Genomic DNA, 19,890 nt, shown 5'->3' with positions numbered 1-19,890 from the left:
AGCAGCCCCCACTCCATTTGTCTGCGCCAACTGCACTAGAGACACTCCAGAGTGGGGCTCTTCAGCCACAGCCACCTGCAAGAAAACCTGACCACTCAGGCCAAATCCATCGTCAGTGACGGATGCCTATGATGATGATGGTCAGCCACAAACTCAGTTCGTTGTGTCACTCACAACTGGCCAAGTTCAAATTGTCGCCTCACGTCTTCCTTCAAGATAATAGAAAAAGCTCAATAGTGATCTCGATAAAAGCCTGGCTCGATAATCCGGCTCAATGTGGTGCTCAACTGCTCATTAACAATAAAAAACTTACAAGCTCCATCCACAGAGTTATAAAGAGACCGGACCGGGAGCCCCCCGCCATTAATTTCAATGGAAGTTGCTCAGCTTGTCATGTAGTGTCTGAAAAAAAAAAAATTTGCTTCTATATAACTGAAGTGTATTGTGATCCATGTCTCCAGCTCTTCTCCTGCCTAACTCAACTTGGAAAAGAATGCTGTATTATAGTAGTTATGTCAAGCTGTTTTTCTTTGTTTTTTTTTCTTTTTTGTGTATGTTTTTTGTTTCTTCTGTTTTTTGTTTTCATTGATTCGTATGTTTTACTTGTGTTTGATCATTTATTATTTGGTGTAAAAAAAAAAGAAAACTTTTGAATAAAAACAAAGTGGCTCAGTGGCGTTTTGAAGCATCCGGAAGAACACTCTACTTCCGCATTTGACAACCAACAGTTGGTGGTCAAATGCGGAAGTGCAAACAAGCGCTTAATCTTAAACTCCAGCTGCACGGGGTTTCCTCGTGCTAAATACCCGCCTGCAGTTCCAGCTGCTTACAACCTGTTGGCTGTTAACAGATATTGCTGAATTCACAACGTGCACGACAACGCACGCACACACAAACAGAATGTCATCTCAGTTCCCAATCTGCTCTAGAATTTATCTTGGCAGTGAGTTGTTGCTATGAGAAAGTGAGACAGTTGCACAATACCGTGCCGGTGTGTGTGTGTGTGTGTGTGTGTGTGTGTGCATGAAAAACAGACACATCCATGGAGACTCAAAAGTAAACAATGTGCAGATCGGATGCCTCCACAGGCGAACACACCACAGCAGCCACAAGCCTGACGAAGACACACACCAGTTTCACACACCCATCCAGAAACAAATGAACCACAAAAACACCAGATGAAATGAAGGGGATTCTCTACATAGAATCCATGACAACTTTAGGGGAGCTCTGTCGAGTCAGAGCTGCTGGAATTAACTGGGTCCCTCCACATAGTCACCACTTTGGAGAGTCTCCTCCAGCTTTGTCCGGATAACCGAACATTTCACAGGTCAGAGCCCGGATGGCATGCACACCGAGCACAGGGATCAGAGCAGGGATTTGGAAAAATCCAAAAGCAAGGTTGGTTTACAATGCAGTGGCTTTGTGTGACGCAAACTCATTAACAGGCATGGAGAAGAAGGGGGTGCTATGGGTGTTATGTAAGAGCTACGGCTGAGCAGACGTTCTTATACAACAACTATCTGGCTTGTGAGACTTGTACATACGCATATATTGGAGTAATTAACCTCCGTGTGTGGTGCTGGAATAGTTGGGCAATACATCAATATTATATAAATATCGTGAAATGAGACTAGATGTCGTCTGGGTTTTCTTTGTATCTTTATATTGTGATATGACATACATGTTGTCTCTTTATGGCTTTAAATCCTTTGAGCCCTATTTTATATATTTTTCATAAATAGTGAAAATAACCCATCTACAAGCTCACATCACGTCACAGAGTACATCACATGTTTGTAGATCTTAGCTAGTTTTGAATATTTTTGAAAAAGTTATATCATCACAATATGACATTATTGTGTTGATAATTGATTTTGTCCATATCACCAAGCTCTTCGTCCAAATTGATCTTGGGCTGGTGTTGTGAGAAGATGTAACATATCAATTATAATCAATACATTTTGAAGAGACTACTAAGAATATGTTCCATACGGTACCTTCTGATATGGCGTGTGGTTTAATGATGCAGCACGTGCAGTCTGTAAAGTTGGCTGTATTTGAGAGGCCGTGACCCATAGTGGATGGAAAGAAAAACTCAAGTTCCTAAAAATAAATAAAAATAAAAAATAAAAAAATAACAGTGAATGCATATTAAATACATCTTTGTAAATGTGAGCTGTGCAGAAGGAGGGCATGTGTCGAAAACATTCTAAAAGTGATTTATACCATGCCTAATGTCATGCACCGAAACAAGGAAATCTGCATATGCCATTTCCGGTGCATGACATGATGCGTGTCCGAGTATAAATCAGGCATTAATATAACATGTCTCACTCTTGCTGCTGCAGTGACTGAGTCAGAGCCGTGTGCCGCGTTTTGGACACCATCTGCTCCGAACTGAGCACGGATGCTCTCCTGAGCTTCCCCCCGCGCGATAGACGATTCGGTTGGTCCCAGCAGCTTCCTCCAGACTGATATGGCCTCCTCGCCCATGAGCTCCATGGCAACCACCGGGCCCGAGGACACATGCTGCACCAGGTTACTGCAAAATTCGTCACCCAGTGAATAACCTTTTGATTCAGATGCAACTCTCATAGACACGCGCACGCATGCACACGCTGTTTCAGAACTATGTCACATCTGGTCAAACGTCAGGGCAATGTCACTGGGAGGACTATCAGAGGTTACGCTAATGATGAAACCTCCTCTGCTAGCTCCCACCAGCTCCTGCCTGGTAAATCATTCACACAGGAACTCACTTGAAGAAAGGCTTTGACTGGTGTTCCATATAAAAGTCTGCTGCTTGCCCCCTGTAAGGGAAACCATAAACTTGGGGTTAATGAGTGTCCAAGACAGATCAGATATTCAATGTTAACTCTAAGGAATAGCCCCACAAGGGCCACAACTGTGGATCCTATGTGTCGTTAGTATCAACAAGCCATGGTCATTGGTATTCACCAATACTATAGTTAGTACTAGTAGTATACAGTTATACTTGACATTTTTGGCAGGTGCTAATTGCTAGAAAGGTGAACAAAATATACTAATTAGCTGGTATACATTGTAACTTTGTTCATTTGTAACTTCACTAGTCTACGTAACCTTCTACAGGAACATTTCATTTTTAATGTCGTTTATATTTTCTCCATTTAGTCCCCATGTAATATGTCCCCGTCAGTGCTGAACCCTTCTGGATGGCTTTGGAGATGGTGGCAGAAAACCAGGAATCTCCTACGATAAGTGACTTCACTTCTTTTCAGGCATGGAAAGGAACACACAATTCCTTGCAGGAACCAACCAACCCATGGACCATATTCACACGGCAGCCATGTTGGATTTTAAATTCATTAACTTAATGGCCGGCGTGTGAATATGATCAATAGGAGTGCCTAGTGCAGCGACAATGATCAGGGTTCCCTGTGAACAGCTTCCCTGTGAACATGGCCAAGTGTGATTCTAAGCACGGTGGTGGGCAGAACTTCCACCCTGTGCCACTCGGAGGCCCCTACAAGAACATAAATGTACATTGTGTACAGTTGTCTTTGTGCATCTGTGTGTGTGTGTGTGTGTGTGTGTGTGTGTGTGTGTACTTATCCTGCCTCAGGCAGTTCGCAATCTATTACATCTTTAGAATGATTCTGATTTGTAATTATGTTTAAAGAGCTCCCTTCAAAAACATGTTGTTATCAACTGATTGATCCTATGCACATCTGAACCACAACCATAACGAAAATGTGTCCAGGCGTCACCAATCAGCTGCATTTCTCATGATGGATTACACCCGTCAAGCCAGTATGCTTCGCGTTCTCGTAACTGTCTACTGAAGCGAAGTAGTCTGTCTCTGCAAAAGGGAGCGAGGGTGCTTGGAAGACACGGCAAGGCAAAGACAGAAACTTATCCGTGCCTTTTCCATAAATGCCATGAATGTCTGCTCCCTGAAGGTATTCCCTCCAGGGACTGGTGGTGGACAGGAAATTGACCATGCATTATGCAGCCTTTGCTATCATGAGGTGCTTTGTTTTCATGTCCAAGGCAGAGAAACCGTCTTCACAGTTGCTCAGCTCACACAGGTACTGGTACCAAAATAAAGTCTCCAAAAAGGGAGCTACAGTGTATGATTTGTCATTTGAAATACAGCACCTGCCCTTAAATGGTATGCAGATGTGCCTGACCTCTGTTGATCCTCTAATGTTAATGACCAACATGCACAGGGAACCACATCCACACACAAACAGCCCTGGGAGTGTTGTTTGTGTGTGTGTGTGTGTGTGTGTGTGTGTGTGTGTGTGTGTGTGTGTGTGTGTAATCATATAATATATAATATATTTTTGTGCCTTGAGAACATACACAGAGAACACCAAGATTATGCTGCGATAAAGTAGAGTGATTCTTAATCAAAACAAGTCTGATTGTTCACCCCAAATAAAGGCATCAACTATATGAATACTATTTACACTGATGCATTTTCGGATGTTTATTCGCCACGCTCCCGGTGTGTAAAGACCTTACACTGCAGCCCTTTTCTCGTATCTGCAACAGAATAGCAATGGCACTAGCCGCTACATCAACATCTGACCAGGACAGGACAGAGGACACATCATCTTTTATGTTATCATCGTTGTTTGCTATAAAATAATCTCCCCTGTGGCAAATCCACATCCCATGTATAATTGATGTGATGGCCCACAAAGAAGAAAGCTGTATCGATTCGTCTGCCCCCGATGCCACCGGAAGAAACGTAAAAACTCAATTATACTGGTAATCGGATCCGCTTGTTTACATTTTGCTCCAACATGTATTTTCTTTTTTTCTTTTCCTACATTTTTATCCCACGATTTTGTAACCCAGTTTTCTTTTCACCCCGTGCCAATTATCTAATGTAATCCTCGGCGCTACACTTCCTCTGCCAACCTGGGGGGGCAGCAGACTGACCTCATGCCTCCTTCTATGCATGAGGAGTCCAAGCTGCTTCTTTTCACCTGACAGAGTGGAATTTCCCCGGACGGACGTAGCGCGTGGAAGGGACACTTTATTCCGACTAGTTCCTTTCCCCTACATCAGGCGCCCCGGCTGGCCAGGGGGAGGTAGTTTTAGAGACCAGGACTACGGCATGTTTTTGTGAGGGTATCTACCCTAGGGGACACGGGGAGAACATGCAAACTTCACACAGAAAGGCCCTATCGCCAACCCCCGCCTCGGGTATGGGCACTGATGACGCGGAGGAGGGAACACGCCGCCAGTGCCCACAGCGTCCCCAGTGGGAATCGAACCCAGGACCTTCTAGCTGTGAGGCGACAGCACTACCAACTGTGCCACCGTGCCACCCCAACATGTATCTTCATTGTCAAGAAAAGTGGTAGTACGATGGGCATCTGTGCTACAGAAACATGACAATGAAATGTCTGTGTGTATGAGTGTGCGCGTGGAGGTTGGTGCACAGTAAAGTCCTCAGTGTAAATGTAACTGTAAAATGTAAATCATTGTTTGTTTCTAATTGATTGATCTCCCTCTTCCACTTTGTCCCTTTCTTTTTTATGGAAATAACAAAACAATAGAAATTGCACTAATTACACTAATATAGGGCCTATACCCAAAAATAGAATGGGGTGAAAAAAGGACAGGACCAAGTACAGACCTGTGGGTGTAAGGGGTCCAGCTTTAACAGGAAAGGATATAATATAATTTCATGGCAGGATGCATTTGCTCTTCTGCTTGAAGACCAAATGTAGGTAATTAGTGAAATTCCAGTGCCTTCTGCCCATTGGCATGCCATATGTTCCAGACATGAGGAAGCTGCACTGTCTGCCTGCAAATGGGAGAGCTCCGGCACCGGGAAGCCTTGAAATACCTCCCTCTTCTGGACATACAATTCAGTCTGATAGATTAATTATGTCTGTTAATTTAATGACAGTGACAGGGAATTGTTGGCCAGGGAGGGACTCAAATACAAACATGCATGGACGCACACACGCACCCCAACCAGGCTTACCCAGTCAGCCTGACCATTTTGGCTTTGGTCACGATCAAGTTCGCGGCATATATCATCTCAAGGATGTTTCCCATCTTGGCAACTGCATCCGGTTTGAGCATAGCGAGAGTTCTGGGGTGAGAAATTATAGGCAGAGGAGATGAGAACATACACAACGGAAGAAAAATAAATCTAAGACTGACGAAAACCTGTGACACTGTGAAGGGATTGTCATGGCTGAGTGTAAGCAGGCTACAGACAGACAGAGGTGCTTGTTATTTTCACGGCAGAGGTCTGTGGAGCTACAGTGTACTATTTGACTATTTTGATCAGTGATCAGACAACAAATTACTGGCTCCGGGGACAGCTAGCCAGCGAGTAATAAACGAAACAACCACAACGAGAAATTGTCATGTTAAACTACACTGTAAAATCCTGAGTTACTTTGGAACCAAATTTGTACATGCCCACCCCTGATGTACACAGTAACATTTTGTAACTTTAAGAAGAGTGTACAACAACCTCTTTTTGATCTACCGGGTCATAAACCTGGGCTATTGAGGTGATGATGAAAAACAACCATTATTAACCATACATTATACTCAAACTTTATCATATCTTTATTATATGAAATGATTAATAAATCATAGTTCATTAGGTTATATTATTAAGATTATTATTAGATTATACTGCACTTTTTCTTCTCAGCTTCAATTGATCACTGCCTTTGGTGCTTGAATTTCCCTTATGGGATCAATACATGTCTTATCTTTCTTATCGTATTGCTAACTTTTAGTTAACAAATATTACAATGCACAACAATCCTTAGATCATTACCATTTGTATAATCTCTGAAATGAAAACTAAAATCAGTTTTCAAATTATATTAACTGAAGCGGTTTTACCCCAAGTTATAACAACAACGTTTACTCCATGGGGTAATTTACAGGGACACATAGAACAGTAGAAATGGAGATGAGACTAAATTAGAACGCAATTATTTGAACCTACATGCAGCAGGATTCTTTTTTTTTTTAATCATCACCAAATAATGTCAGAGTGGGGATTGGATTTGTCACTGTTAAATATAGAGCATGTAATTTGAAAGGATTACAATTATCAGATGCATTTTGGTTACATTTGCACACTCAGAGTTAAATAACACTAAGGATTTCACAGTGTATGTGGACACAACCAACAGAATCATACCTTTCTTTTTTGCTACCAAGTTTGTTTGTTGTATATTGGTCTCCATATCCAATCAGACTGAGTTGCCGTGAGAACACATTCACCCGATTCCCAACAAACAGATCCTCCTGGCGTAGGTCATCATATTTGGTCCTTCTCAAAAAGATCCGCTGGTTTTTCACGTCGAACTGTGAATCAAACAGGCACATCCCTAGTAAGACTACATTTAGAAGCTAACCTGAAGGGCTGGAAGTCTGATAAGACTGAAAGCTCAAAACAAAGTGAAACATTTAATTCCATCCATTTATCAGCTATAGTGGAAAATACCTCATAGGGTTGGTCTCCCTGCAATTTTGAACTACATACTCACTCTCATATTTATTGTTGTTGATTTTACAATGGAAAATAAAATTACCTATTTGCACACTTAAGGTGTGACCCTTGTTATGCTGGTAAACAGATCAGGACGTATGCAAAGCCGTGGCGTAGACTATACAGTTATGTATGAGTTGCGTCAGAACTAACATTACAGCTGAGCGTAATAACGATTCAATTATTAAAACCTGTCACTGATACTAAGTAGGCTAAGGCTTCGTACACACATAAAGAACAACTGTGCTGTGCTCTGCCTGTGTTCCATGGCCGCCCCAATGCTTTTCCAATGGAAGTCACATGGTTTGACCAAACACTTTTGATCAGCATCACTGCATGCCTGGATGCCACAGACTGAGCTTCTCTTCTTCCCAGCTAAGTCCTGCCCTATGCGGGAGCTTACTATTTCCGTAAACAATGCCCTGGTAACGTCTGTCCCAACAGCCAGGAACCTTGGTGTTGTCCTGGACAGTCAGCTCTCGTTCAAAACTCACATCACAGCTGTCACTCGATCCTGTAGGTTCACACTCTATAACATAAGACGAATTTGACCGTTCCTCACCGGCATGTGCACTTAAGCCTCTCCAACTGATCCAAAATGTCGCAACTCGCTTGGTCTTCAACCAGCCAAAATTCTCACATGTCTCCCCCCTGCACTGGCTCCCGGTCGCTGCACGCACAGAATACAAAACTCTGATGCTGGATTCAAAGCAACCAAAGGTATGGCTCCCCCATATCTTGCAAGCATGATTGAACCCTACAAACCCTCCCACGCACTCAGATCAGCCAAGGCAGGGAAGCTGGAAGTACCCTCACTAAAAACGCTGGGACAACGCTACACACGTCCCAAACTCTTCTCCCTTCTGGCTCCAAAACGGTGGAATGCACTTCCCATTGCAATCAGAACTGCAGCATCACTCCCAATCTTCCTCCGTAGTCTGAAAACCCACCTTTTCAGACTCCATCATGGCCCATAGCACTTACCCTACCCCCTTGGATAGCACTTCTTTAGACTTAGATAGCATTTGATACAGACTTATAGCATGTCATGTAGACAGCACTTCATAGTACATAATTATGTATAGTATATATGTATAGTTTCATTATATAGATATTCCACTGTTACGTTCTTAGCTTTCATGATAAATGATGTATGTGATGTATTTTTGTTCTTGTTTTTGTTCTTGTTTAATGTAAATCGCTCTGGATTAAGAGCATCTGCTAAATGCCTAAATTGTAAATTGTGGCCCAAAAAAACTACCAAACATTGCTTGATTGGTGTTTGGTACGTGTGAATGAGGACTACGGCTGCTGTATGAGTTTATCCGAAATTGAATTGCAGATTGGCTGGTGCTTTAATGTCATCATTCAATCAGTTTTATGCTTGGGAGGGGATTATCGACGCACCACTATTGGGAAGACAATAGACAAAAACTAAGCCTTTTCTGTATACAGTGTTTTTATCTGTCACTGGCTTGCTGCTCACTTTTGTTTCTTTTCTCATGCAGCTTTGATTTGCTCAGGTTGAACAGACAAAAAGAGAGATTTCCCTTACTGACGGCGTCTGCCACTGATTGAACATTCACAATCCAATTCACAATTGGTAGCGGCCAATGACTAACTAACAACTACAGGTGAATGTTGGCCACAAACGCTCAATGGCAGCTATTCGCCTCAAAAACTGCTTTTGTGTGTTTCCATTCACTTAATGGACAGAGGGTATTGTTTTGTTTCCTTTGTAAATGTAAGCCTGTAAAGCCCTTTGAACTTTTTTAACTGTGATTAAGGGCTATGCAAATAAACAAGACTTGACTATTGGTTCAGTGTTCCACAAATTAATATAACTGGCCACTTGGGATGGAATGTGATGTCCCAAGAACGTTGCCTGGTCATTCTAATCAGCCATACATCATATTAGCTAGGGTTTCATAATCCTTACCATTTCCACTGTGCCATCTTTGGGGTAGTACAGAAGTTGGTAACGACGCAAGAGAGATGCACTGGGGTCAAACCACTCAGCAAGAAAAGCATAGCGTTCCGCCTGTGAGAGATATTCAGTGACATAGAAGTACTCACATGTTATCAATACTGCAATATACTTTATGTTACAAGTAGATGTGCTATATTAAAAATGTACAAAATGATTGGCATTAAAATATACTTAAAAGTACAAAAAGTTAAAGTGCAGAATGTCCCATTTCACAAGTTCGAATATTCTATCTATATATCTATCTATCTAATCTATACAAAAATCTTTTGAAACACAATGCTCACAATCTGTCGCATCGAACTTGTAGATCAGCTATTTTCAAATGGCCGATTCGATATATATATATATATATATATATATTTATATATATGGCTGAAGCCGTTGGTTAGTGTGTTAAGTAACTAGTAACTAAAGTTTTATAGTGGAGTAAAAAGTACAATTAGTAAGTAAAACATTGCACTTCTGTGAATGTTGACTTGATTCTACTCTACTCATATTTGCCATTGACAATGAAAGGAGAAATTTAGGTCAAATGTGACTTACATTTGTACGATGACAAGAGCGCCCATCACTTCCTATTCTTTTTTTGTAATTATATTGATTAGCTCGATTAACTGTTGCAAGTGGATGCTCAAAAAATGCAAGATGTTAACTCTGGTCCATAGCCCTAATGCTTTGATTATGCCCTTAATGCAGGGCAGAATCAAAGCATGAAGGCTATGGACCAGAGCTAGCAAGATGTCATTTCAGATGAAAGTTGAAAACTGTCCAGGGAAGCCTCATCATTCACAAATACTAGCTCTGTAGCTCATCATTTCTAACAGAACAATGTTAATACTGTAACGTTTAGTAGTAACGTTAGTAGCGTTCTTACTAATAGTAGCCTATATGCTGATAAATATTAAAAAATAAAATGTCAAGGAATGATTAGCTATAGCTGGGCTAACGTTAGCTCTATTATTAGCAGACGTATCTGTTCCAGAGGTTTCAGAAGAAGCCTCTGCAAGCGCATTGTAACGGTTAAACAACAATAATATAACATGTGCACTGAAAGGAATGCTTGAAGTAATCTCCAAACAAACTTACCATTTATGGAAAATACTCGATAACTTGATGGCACCTGTGTTTTGCTATTGCTACTATAGCTAACCAGGCTGTCACCATAGCAACGATGGTGCGTTAACTTAAACGCCGTAAGGGGAGATAATTTATTCCACATAGAATTTGGTAACATGTAACATGCATGTAACCAGTTTCTACACTTAACTAAATGCAAAGCCTGTACACTACAGAGAGACCTATATTATGACACGTTATTTTCTATGACAAATGCAAAAATGTTTTATTCAACAATTTGATCAAATCTTTGGACGATTTCTTATCATGCGTAATATATTTTTTAATAACAAACAACACTTTTCATTAATATGTAAATGTGAAACATTACAATTAGGATTTCAAAATATCCCCTCTCTTAAACCTATGATGCTTTCAACCAATTTACAATCATTATTTTGGTACAAAAGTACACGGAGTTATCTTAACTTGAACGCAGCAGACCCAGAATGCAACCGCCACACAAACAACAATTGTCACGTGTTTGTCTAGGCTTACTTATCTGCGAAAATAATTATGATTATGGGCTGAACAGTTAACTCAGAACTCAACTCATCAAAGGGGAAGATAATCATTAACAGTTCATACTTCATAATCGCTTAAATCATTTACATTACAACTTGTTCTTCGGCTTCTTCCCATACCTTTGTTCTGAGTAAAGTTTGATGTAGGTCTTTGTCAAAATGACATTCGTTGGGGATCTAACGTTTGACAGGAAGGGGCCTCCTCTTATCTTGGATGGCGGTCTTGCAACAGAGCTTGAAGCGCAGGGTCTCAAACTGGAGGTAACTTGTCTTTATGAAATTCAAGTCATCTTGGGAAGAAATAAAACGTCTGGGTTTCCGAGGCTATCTTGGGAATGACTGACAGCTTTTGAAATTGTTACGCCGAAGGCGGCGTCCTATCGAATTGTGTGACTCCGGGCCAATAGTGGTCGTACGTCGTAGCCCTGAAACGGACTGTCAATGTCATGCGTACGTGATCTTGATTCTTGACTTGAATTAAGTGAAATGTAACGTTTGGTTAAAAATGGTGGAATGACTTAGTGTGAAATGTAGGAATCAGTCCTAAACTAAACTACATACCGGTATCTGTCTTTCTTGTCCTGTGACTCCTGTCCGACAATAAGCGACAACCTGTGACTGTCACCTGGCGTCGAACATCATACATGCGATACTGTCATAGGTCACCAATAGTAATAGTAATAGGCGTAGTACATTGGCTGAATCTCTGCACACAGCATGACATAATGAAAGTGATAGCAAATGTGGCACCACCATATCCTGACTTTAGAGGTATCAGGCAGGCACATCAAAGTGATATCCAAGAAGTGACTCATCTTTCCTTGGTTAAAAGAGACAAGAACCAATGCTATTGCTGTCCATTCCACTCTATTCACATCACATCTAGCACTGGTCTGCATTGCAAGCAGCAGCACCTCCACCAGGAGCATCGGTACAGTACCAGCCATGCCATGGCCAGGCCCAGGGCAAAAACAAAACGCCTGTTGTCTCCGAGGCTAGGGCAATACTAGCCTAAGATTTAGACTCTCGTAGATGTATTTGATCGATTCTGACATTTTCAATTTACGAGAGTCTGTGTTCATTTCCCTGATGGGGAGAACGGCACCATCTGCCCCCTTAGGGACCGAACACGTACAAATCCATAACACAAGTCGCTTACCCTGATGCCCCGAATGTTAGAGGGGCCTACGGGGTGCTTGTGCAATGTGTTAGTCCGTCGTTTTCAATAAAGAAGTGTTTCAATCTAGTTTGTTGCGTTGCGCCTGTTGTGATAGATAAGACTGCCCACTGCGGGGAGGCAGGTAGTTCGATAATAAAGATGGTGGAATGATCACACCAGGACCAGGTCTCTCCGAGTAAATTCATAATACTGCATGGTGTCAGAGTAAAACTACGATTTTTTACAACGACATGGAGACATTAAAACCACCACAGACACTGTGTCTTGACGGGAACACAGCAGAAAACTGGAGAAGATGGATTCAACGCTTCAAGTTGTTCATGTGCGCCAGTGAAAAGGATAAGAAAGCAGAGAAACTACAATGTGCCATGCTTCTTCACTGTGCCGGGGAACAAGCGCAGGAGCTGTATAACACATTCGTATTCAGAGATGGATAAGATTGCACCTCTCATTCAAAAGTTTGAGGACAACTTACTGCACACCAAGGAAGAACACGGCATATATTCAACAACCGGGTACAAAAACCAGATGAGATGATCGATCAGTATGTTACAGACCTGTCACCTACGAATCTTATCCAGAAACTGTGAGTATGGAGATTTATTGGATGGACTTATCAGAGATCGGATAATAGAAGGCATAAGAGACAATGACACTCGTAGAAGATTGCTGAGAGAAGACCAGTTAACTTTGGTAAAGTGCATTGACATGTGCCGTGCAGCAGAGTGCACACAACAACAGATGCAGACTTTGACTGCCGGTGCTGCTGGCGCCAATACTGACGCTTGTGTTGTTAGCGCAGTGACACAGAATGGCTTTGAATAGGCTCTGGGCACACAGGAGCGTCAGATGAAGCTGAAGTTTTCTTCTTCGTGGGGTTTTTAGACAGCTGGTGGATGGAAAAGAAGCTCCACCTCCGCGCCCGACGGACGCGACGGACAGCTTCACGGACGCGCTCTCCTGTATTGCAACTGGCTATCGAGTCATGACTGTCTAGTCGACTGGTTAACGTACGTGCCTTTGGAACTGGTAACCCGGGTTCGCCTCCCGGCAGAGGAGTTTTAAAACTAGTTTTGTTTTCGCCGACGACTTGCGCGACGGCCAGCTTACATCTGACGCTGTCCTCCGCGTCAGATGTAAGCTGCCGACAAGCATAAAAATTAAGTGTGTCACCCGGCGGTGAGAAGGAGATTTTTGATTGATTGATTTAAATATTTATTAACAGTTTGCAGAATTACAATACATTTCAAGCACAAACTCAATACAAAGACTGTTAACTGTGAGTGGACGACCCAATTAAGCATTACACTTGTTTACAACAGGGTCCACATTGTTCAATTCATCAAAACATTAAAGACGTACAAATAGACACTTCTATATAGAACAGAACAGGAATTCATCATAAAACAGTGTTCCCTGACCGGGAATCGAACCCGGGCCGCGGCGGTGAGAGCGCCGCACCCTAACCACTAGACCACCACGGAGATGATGATGATGTTGATGAGAAGAGCTGTGGAGGCTGAAGAGAACGGGCTATTTTATAAAGTATAAAGTTATTTTCAATGTCATGGATCAGGGTTACAGTAAATGACAATGTAATTCAGCCAGGGGTGCCATGGATGAAAAGATTACAGGGGTGATCTGAAGCAAACATGAGAACCAATGCTTTACTTTATTTCTTCAGACGATTTTTCAATGTTTTGTTAACAATTTGGACTGAATGTTACTTCGAGGTGCCCCAATGCCCAGTCTGCCTGTATCCCTCGACATGGCTTTACAAATCCCTCCCAGGATTTGTTTGAGAAGACAACTACAAGTGAAACTCCTCCCAGTGGATGGGCTGCAGGCTGCATCTGTTCCATTGGCTAGTGCCTATCACTGCCGGGTGACGCGCTTCATTTTCACGCTTGTGCGCGGCTTCCATTTGAGTCTGGCCGTCGCGTCCATTTGAGTCTGTCCGTCGCGCGCGGAGGTGGAGCTTATTTTCCATCCACCAGCTGTCTAAAAACCCCACGAAGAAGAAAACTTCAGCTTCAACTTCACGCTCCTGACGCTTGCAGTGTGCTCAGAGCCAATGTACGGGACGCGCATGCGCAGAGAGGCAGAGAACCTCCGACAGTAAGATCACAACGTGACGGGAGGAATGATTACACTGAACGAGAGTACATGGTGGTGGACTGTAAATACTGCGGCCAGACACATGCCAGAAGGAGATGCCCTGCATATGGGAAATTTTGCACAAAATGCAACAAATCAAATCACTTTGCAAAAGTTTGCAGAAACAGAGTTGTAAATGAGATACAGGCAGATAGTGAATCAGATGATGATCTTCATATTGAAGCAATCAATATTGAAGAGGTTACAAGCAGTGCAGAGGAAAATGCATGGTATGTCAAACTGGGCATTAAAGACAACAAAGTGAAATTCAAAATAGATAGTGATACAGCTGCACAGACAAACGCCATTTCAAAACAGCAAGCCAGAATGATACAAAAATATTGCCCATTCAATATCAGACAGCACAGAAAACGCCTAACTGGATATGGAGGCAGGAAACTGTCTGTTGTGGGCAAATGCAAGCTGCCCTGCACTTTCAAAGGAAAGACCTACATATGTGAATTCTCCATTGTAGACATGCCCACTGCGTCATATTTATTTTTCGCCATGTGTGTGTGTGTGTGTGTGTGTGTGTCACAGGGGGACCCATTGTGGAGTGCCAGAGTTTTGCACACCAATCCACAGGCTATAAGAGATGCTCATTTAAGGTAGGCATGCCTGAGTAGAGTACTAATGCGTGTTAATCAAGTCACAAACCAAATGTAAGACATCACTGACACATGAAAGCTGCTTTATCCACCATTCCATATTTTGAATTATATTTCTGTAGATTTCTCCTCCATGGTGCTGATGTCATCACAACGGCCACATACCAGGCAACTATCGAGGGATTCATCAAGCACATGGACATGACCTCAGACTCAGCCAGCAAGTTGCTGATGTCTGGAGTTCATCTGGCCAAAGATGCAGTGAAACAATTTGTATCTGACCACCATCCAACAGGTAACCAATGCTAACCATCCACTGTGGCGGCAGTTGCATAGGAGATAGTGGTAGAGCGGCCGTTTGGGACCTGGAAGGTGCCTGGTTTGACCCCCGGCTCCTCCTCCGTGCGTGTTGACGTGTCCTTGAGAAAGACACTGAACAGTGTTTCCTGCAGGAAAAGGCCTTGGCATGGTGCTGGGCGCGGGGGGCCCAATGTTTTGATTAATTAATTAATTAGATTAATAAATTAAGATTAATTTGGATTATTGCTCTTGTATTGCTATTGGAGACACTGGGGAGGCACTGGGGAGGCACTGCAGGGGCACTGGGGGGGGGGGGCACTAGGGGGGCACTGGGGAGACATGGGGAGGCACTGGGGGGACACTGGGCAGGCACTGGGGGGACACTGGGGAGGCACTGGGGAGGCACTGGGAAGACACTGGGGAGGCACTGGGGGGACACTAGGGAGACATGGGGGGACACTGGGCAGGCACTGGGAAGACACTGGGGAGACACTGGGCAGACACTGGGGAGGCACTGGGGAGAAACTGCAGCCACTGGGGAGACATTGGGGAGGCACTGGGGAGCCACTGGGCAGACACTGGGGAGGCACTTGGCGGAAACTGGGCAGGCACTGGGGGAGGCACTGGGGATGCACTGGGGAGGTACTGGACATTTCATATGACACACACTATGATTCACTATCCCCCTCAAAAAAGAAAAAAAAAAACTTATTTTTTCTTTGGAAGCTTGGCATGGCGCGATTTATTTCAAGCATGGCGCAGCGCCATGCCAACAACATTGTGCAGGAAACCCTGCTGAACCTATTCCTGATGAGCAGTTTGGTTCCTTGCATAGATAGATACCTTTGCAGTCCGGGTGAATGTAATACATTTTGTATAAAGGCACTATAAACGGTGGTTCCCAAAATGGGGTCCGGGGACCCCCTTGAGGGAGTTAGAGGGGGTCCCCAGCTAAATGATAGTTTGGAACCAAATGGACCTTTATAAATTAACATTTATTTTACAATATAAATTGGTCCCAGAGATAGAAATGCCATTAAATGGGGGTCCGTAGACTTATGCATGTCAAACTGGGGGTCCTTGAAATTAAACAGGTTGAGAATCACTGCTAGACCTAAAAATCTCCTCTTAAGGGGGTCCCCGGCATATCATTTTCAAATGGGGGTCCGTGGGCTAATTAGTGTCAATTTGGGGGTTTGGGAACCACTGCTATAGAAATATGCCTTTATCCTGTTGGCAGTATATTCATATTGTAATAGTTTAACATGTTGACATGCTATCAATAGCTGATAAATAAGGTGTCTTTTCACTTTGATTCTAAAAGATCGAAGGTATCCTATGGTGGCAGGCTCTGTTGGAGCATACGGGGCATTTTTGCACGATGGCTCCGAGTATACAGGAGTTTATGCAAAGGATATGAGCATTGAGGTGAGTGGCAGTCCCATTTCAAATACATTTTCTAACCATAATGCAGGTTGAAGGGCTCACGTGAATGGCCCTCAGCGGAACAATGTTTACCACAATGTGTATTTTCAAGATCACTTACCAGAATTACTGTCATTAGGCCAGCTCATCAGAACTCTGCCATTATGGTTACAGTAGGTTAGTGGTACTGGTGAATAACCATGAGTATTACTACTATTTAATGCATTTGGAGGAAGCATTCAGTAAGTCCTCATATATTTATCAAACGTCTGTTCGTCTGTTCCCCAGGAGCTTAAAGCCTGGCATCGGCCGCAGATCAGCTCTTTAGTCGCGGCGGGAGCCGACATCATTGCTATGGAGACAATTCCAAGTATAAAAGAGGCAGAGGCATTGGTGGAGCTGCTCAGAGAATTCCCCAATTCTAAAGCCTGGCTCTCCTTCTCTTGCAAGGTTATCACTGTCTAATGTAGTCATACAGTATATTTAGTCTAGTACATATAAGGCACTTTAGGAGAGGGTGAATAATGAATATTGCTCCCATATATAAAATGTAGGGCATTAAAACAAATCTCTGGATTCTTATTATAAAGCAACATTAAGTAAAAACTATTTCAGTAGAAATAATTCATTTATTTATATGACAAACCTTTCTAGGATGGGACTCGTATATCAGATGGAAGCCTTTTTGCAGAGGCGGTCCAGATTGCCAATAGGTCAAAACAGCTGATTGCAGTTGGGGTCAACTGCTGTTCACCAACTCTAGTGAAGCCACTTCTAGACTCTGCAAAGTCAGTTCTCAGTCCAGAGCTCTTCTGGGTGGTCTACCCCAACAGCGGAGAAGAGTGGGATGCACAGAGCAAGTGAGTCTGATGATGTCATGTCACCATTATATATAACCCCCAGCCCAATGTAAACAAGCCATTTTAGCCATCTTTTCTGGGTATTTCAATCCTCTTAGGATACCTTGTATTGACCTGAGCTTTCTTCAAACTGTACTTACTCTACAAACTGTTAATACAAATTTCAATCAGTCAATCAAACCCACCCTACAAGTCTACCGTCGAGACTGCAGGCGTTTGGTTTTCAAAGGGGGGAAAAAAGCCTGGGCAAACCCATCAGGAAAAGTGGCATAGGAGTGGGAGTGAACCTTCTATTTCGCAAAACAAAAACAGTGCAGAGGGGCGTCGCTCCAAATTTGATGACGTCATTGTTCTGTTGCGTTCTACTGGGGAGGGGATCGGAGGAGGGGAGACGGGGTTGGTGAACCAACACGAAGTCGGCATCTTTCCAGCGCTACAAGTCTGGAGACTCTGGACTGCCCTCATTCAGAACAGTATTATTGACTTACGGTGATTCCTATACAAATGGTTGGATGTGAAATTGCTCTATACCAGATCCCAGCTTGATGTATTTAACTGAAAAAACATTTAGCATTTTTATGTGCAATTGAAAAGATCAAGATCAAAGGTAACATGAAATCGTATTGCAACTGGCATGTGATGTTTATCTTGGCGTGTGCATTGTGTCTTCATACACAGGTCATGGACAGCATCACAGAACACATTAGCAATTGAAGTACTAAGCAGTGAATGGATGAAGGAAGGTGCAGCATTGATAGGTGAGGAGAAGTTGTTTGTTTTGTCCCTAACAAACATTAAATCCCATTAACAGCATTTGTTTTGACACAGTTTGTTTTACATCATTACATCACCTAATCATAGCACCATGAGTTAGGGCCGATTCATACTCCTATTTTAGAGCCGAATAAAAGTCGGTTCGGCACTGTAGAGCCTACAATTTGACGTCATTTGAGGTTCGGGGGGGCGGGTACCGTCCTAAAGTCGGCTCTTCGGCTCTTTCTGACGAGCCGAAATCATGCGGTAAAATAGGAGTATGAATCGGCCCTTAGACTTTAATATATTAGCGTCCCTCACTTTACCCGAGTGTGATTTCTTTAAAGTATAAATAAGCCATACAGAAATTGAGGTCTGTTCTCTTTCACTCAGTAGGATCTTGTTTATCTTTGCTTATTTCATCAACAGGGGGCTGCTGTTGCATTGGTCCAGCTGACATAGCCAAGTTACGACAACAACTATTAGGAAGCCATTTACCTCTATCATAATTGGTGTGATAGAACAAGAATAATTACAAATCAGGTGCTCTCATCTCACCTTGCCTATGCCTTCTAAATATTATATTATAAAGAGATCAATCCCAGGGTGTCATGGTTTTTCCGTTGGTCACAGTACATAGGGGGAAAATATATAGACTACACACACAATACTTTATATAGAAAAAAACTTGTACCTCTTTCCTGCCATATTCTTGTCTTTGCTCCCTTATAGAGCAGACAAATGCCTTAAAGGTAATGTCAGGATTAGCTCTGGTCCATAGCCTTACTGTTTGATGATTCTGCCCTGCAGTAAAGGCTCATACATAGTCTGGATTTTCGGTGGTGGGGTGACCACCAAACTACAACATGACGTCACGAGCCGCGGTGAAGAGCAAACCACCGCTCCAGTCCTTCTCTCTGTTTTTACTCATCACCGCTCAACGTTATTTACTTATTTCAGCTCTGGTGGTCAGCTCACCGCCGAGTGGTGGTCACCTCACCACCGAAAATCCAGACTTCAGGCTATGCTACTTTCGTTTTTAAATCTCACCTGACCAGCCTCTCCTCTTTAGCGTAAATAAAAAGAACGTTTTTGCTACTTACCAAAACAAAGGCGGGTTGTGTCATTAGAAAGCCTACTTTCCTTAGTGGGAGCACTCTAAGCAAAAAGGGATTTTGTTTCCACCGGAAAAAACTCCTCTACCAATATTGCCCAGAAAATTGCCTCAGAGAATATTTTTCCTCCGGTGAAAAAAAATCCCTTTCTGGCCAAAAAGTACCGTTTATACGTGTGGTAGGGGGCTCAGAGTGCGTCCATCATAGAAGCAGTAAGGCTGTGGATCAGAGCTATGTCAGTTCAGTATTAGGAATGGGAAGTGAGAAATCTGTTCCTTGTCTCAATAAAGAACCACAAACCAAAACTGGTCCTGCAATAAACAATGACCTA

The 19,890-nt window shown here is 42.9% G+C and overlaps 2 protein-coding genes across 6 annotated transcripts in view; one reads left to right on the top strand and one right to left on the bottom strand.

Moving 5' to 3' along the window:
- The window catches only part of nme7 (NME/NM23 family member 7), a 62,879-nt gene extending 51,459 nt beyond the window's left edge, over positions 1 to 11,420 (bottom strand). For 3 of the 4 annotated variants that reach the window (XR_014569323.1, XM_083766336.1, XM_083766335.1), the window contains exons 1-7: positions 10,608 to 10,692; positions 9,471 to 9,572; positions 7,181 to 7,347; positions 5,993 to 6,103; positions 2,763 to 2,813; positions 2,338 to 2,545; positions 2,001 to 2,106 (exon numbers count right to left, since the gene is read on the bottom strand). Coding sequence is in view for 3 of the 4 variants with exons in the window: in XM_083766336.1 (XP_083622462.1) it covers positions 2,001 to 2,106; positions 2,338 to 2,545; positions 2,763 to 2,813; positions 5,993 to 6,103; positions 7,181 to 7,347; positions 9,471 to 9,572; positions 10,608 to 10,610 (748 nt within the window). In the remaining variant the exon portion in view is untranslated. Of the gene's footprint in view, positions 1 to 2,000; positions 2,107 to 2,337; positions 2,546 to 2,762; positions 2,814 to 5,992; positions 6,104 to 7,180; positions 7,348 to 9,470; positions 9,573 to 10,607; positions 10,693 to 11,281 lie in introns of those variants that run through there. The other variant, XM_083766337.1, reaches the window with a different exon arrangement.
- LOC310859659 (homocysteine S-methyltransferase YbgG) lies at positions 11,139 to 19,855 on the top strand. Of its 2 annotated transcripts, XM_083766338.1 has the most exons (8): positions 11,139 to 11,422; positions 15,039 to 15,106; positions 15,229 to 15,401; positions 16,731 to 16,834; positions 17,120 to 17,281; positions 17,486 to 17,691; positions 18,370 to 18,449; positions 18,874 to 19,855. In XM_083766338.1, the coding sequence occupies exons 1-8, from the start codon at positions 11,321 to 11,323 to the stop codon at positions 18,951 to 18,953; spliced, it is 975 nt and encodes a 324-aa protein (XP_083622464.1). In that variant the 5' UTR covers positions 11,139 to 11,320; the 3' UTR covers positions 18,954 to 19,855. The 2 variants fall into 2 exon arrangements, with proteins under 2 accessions (XP_083622464.1, XP_083622465.1); XM_083766339.1 differs by lacking the exon at positions 17,120 to 17,281.
- The last annotated feature ends 35 nt before the right edge of the window (positions 19,856 to 19,890 follow it).

Source organism: Protomyctophum parallelum (genome assembly GCF_964188405.1).
Source record: "Protomyctophum parallelum genome assembly, chromosome: 6".
NCBI lineage: Eukaryota > Metazoa > Chordata > Actinopteri > Myctophiformes > Myctophidae > Protomyctophum > Protomyctophum parallelum.
Note: the sequence above shows the minus strand (reverse complement) of the source record. Positions and strands in the feature narration are given on the sequence as shown.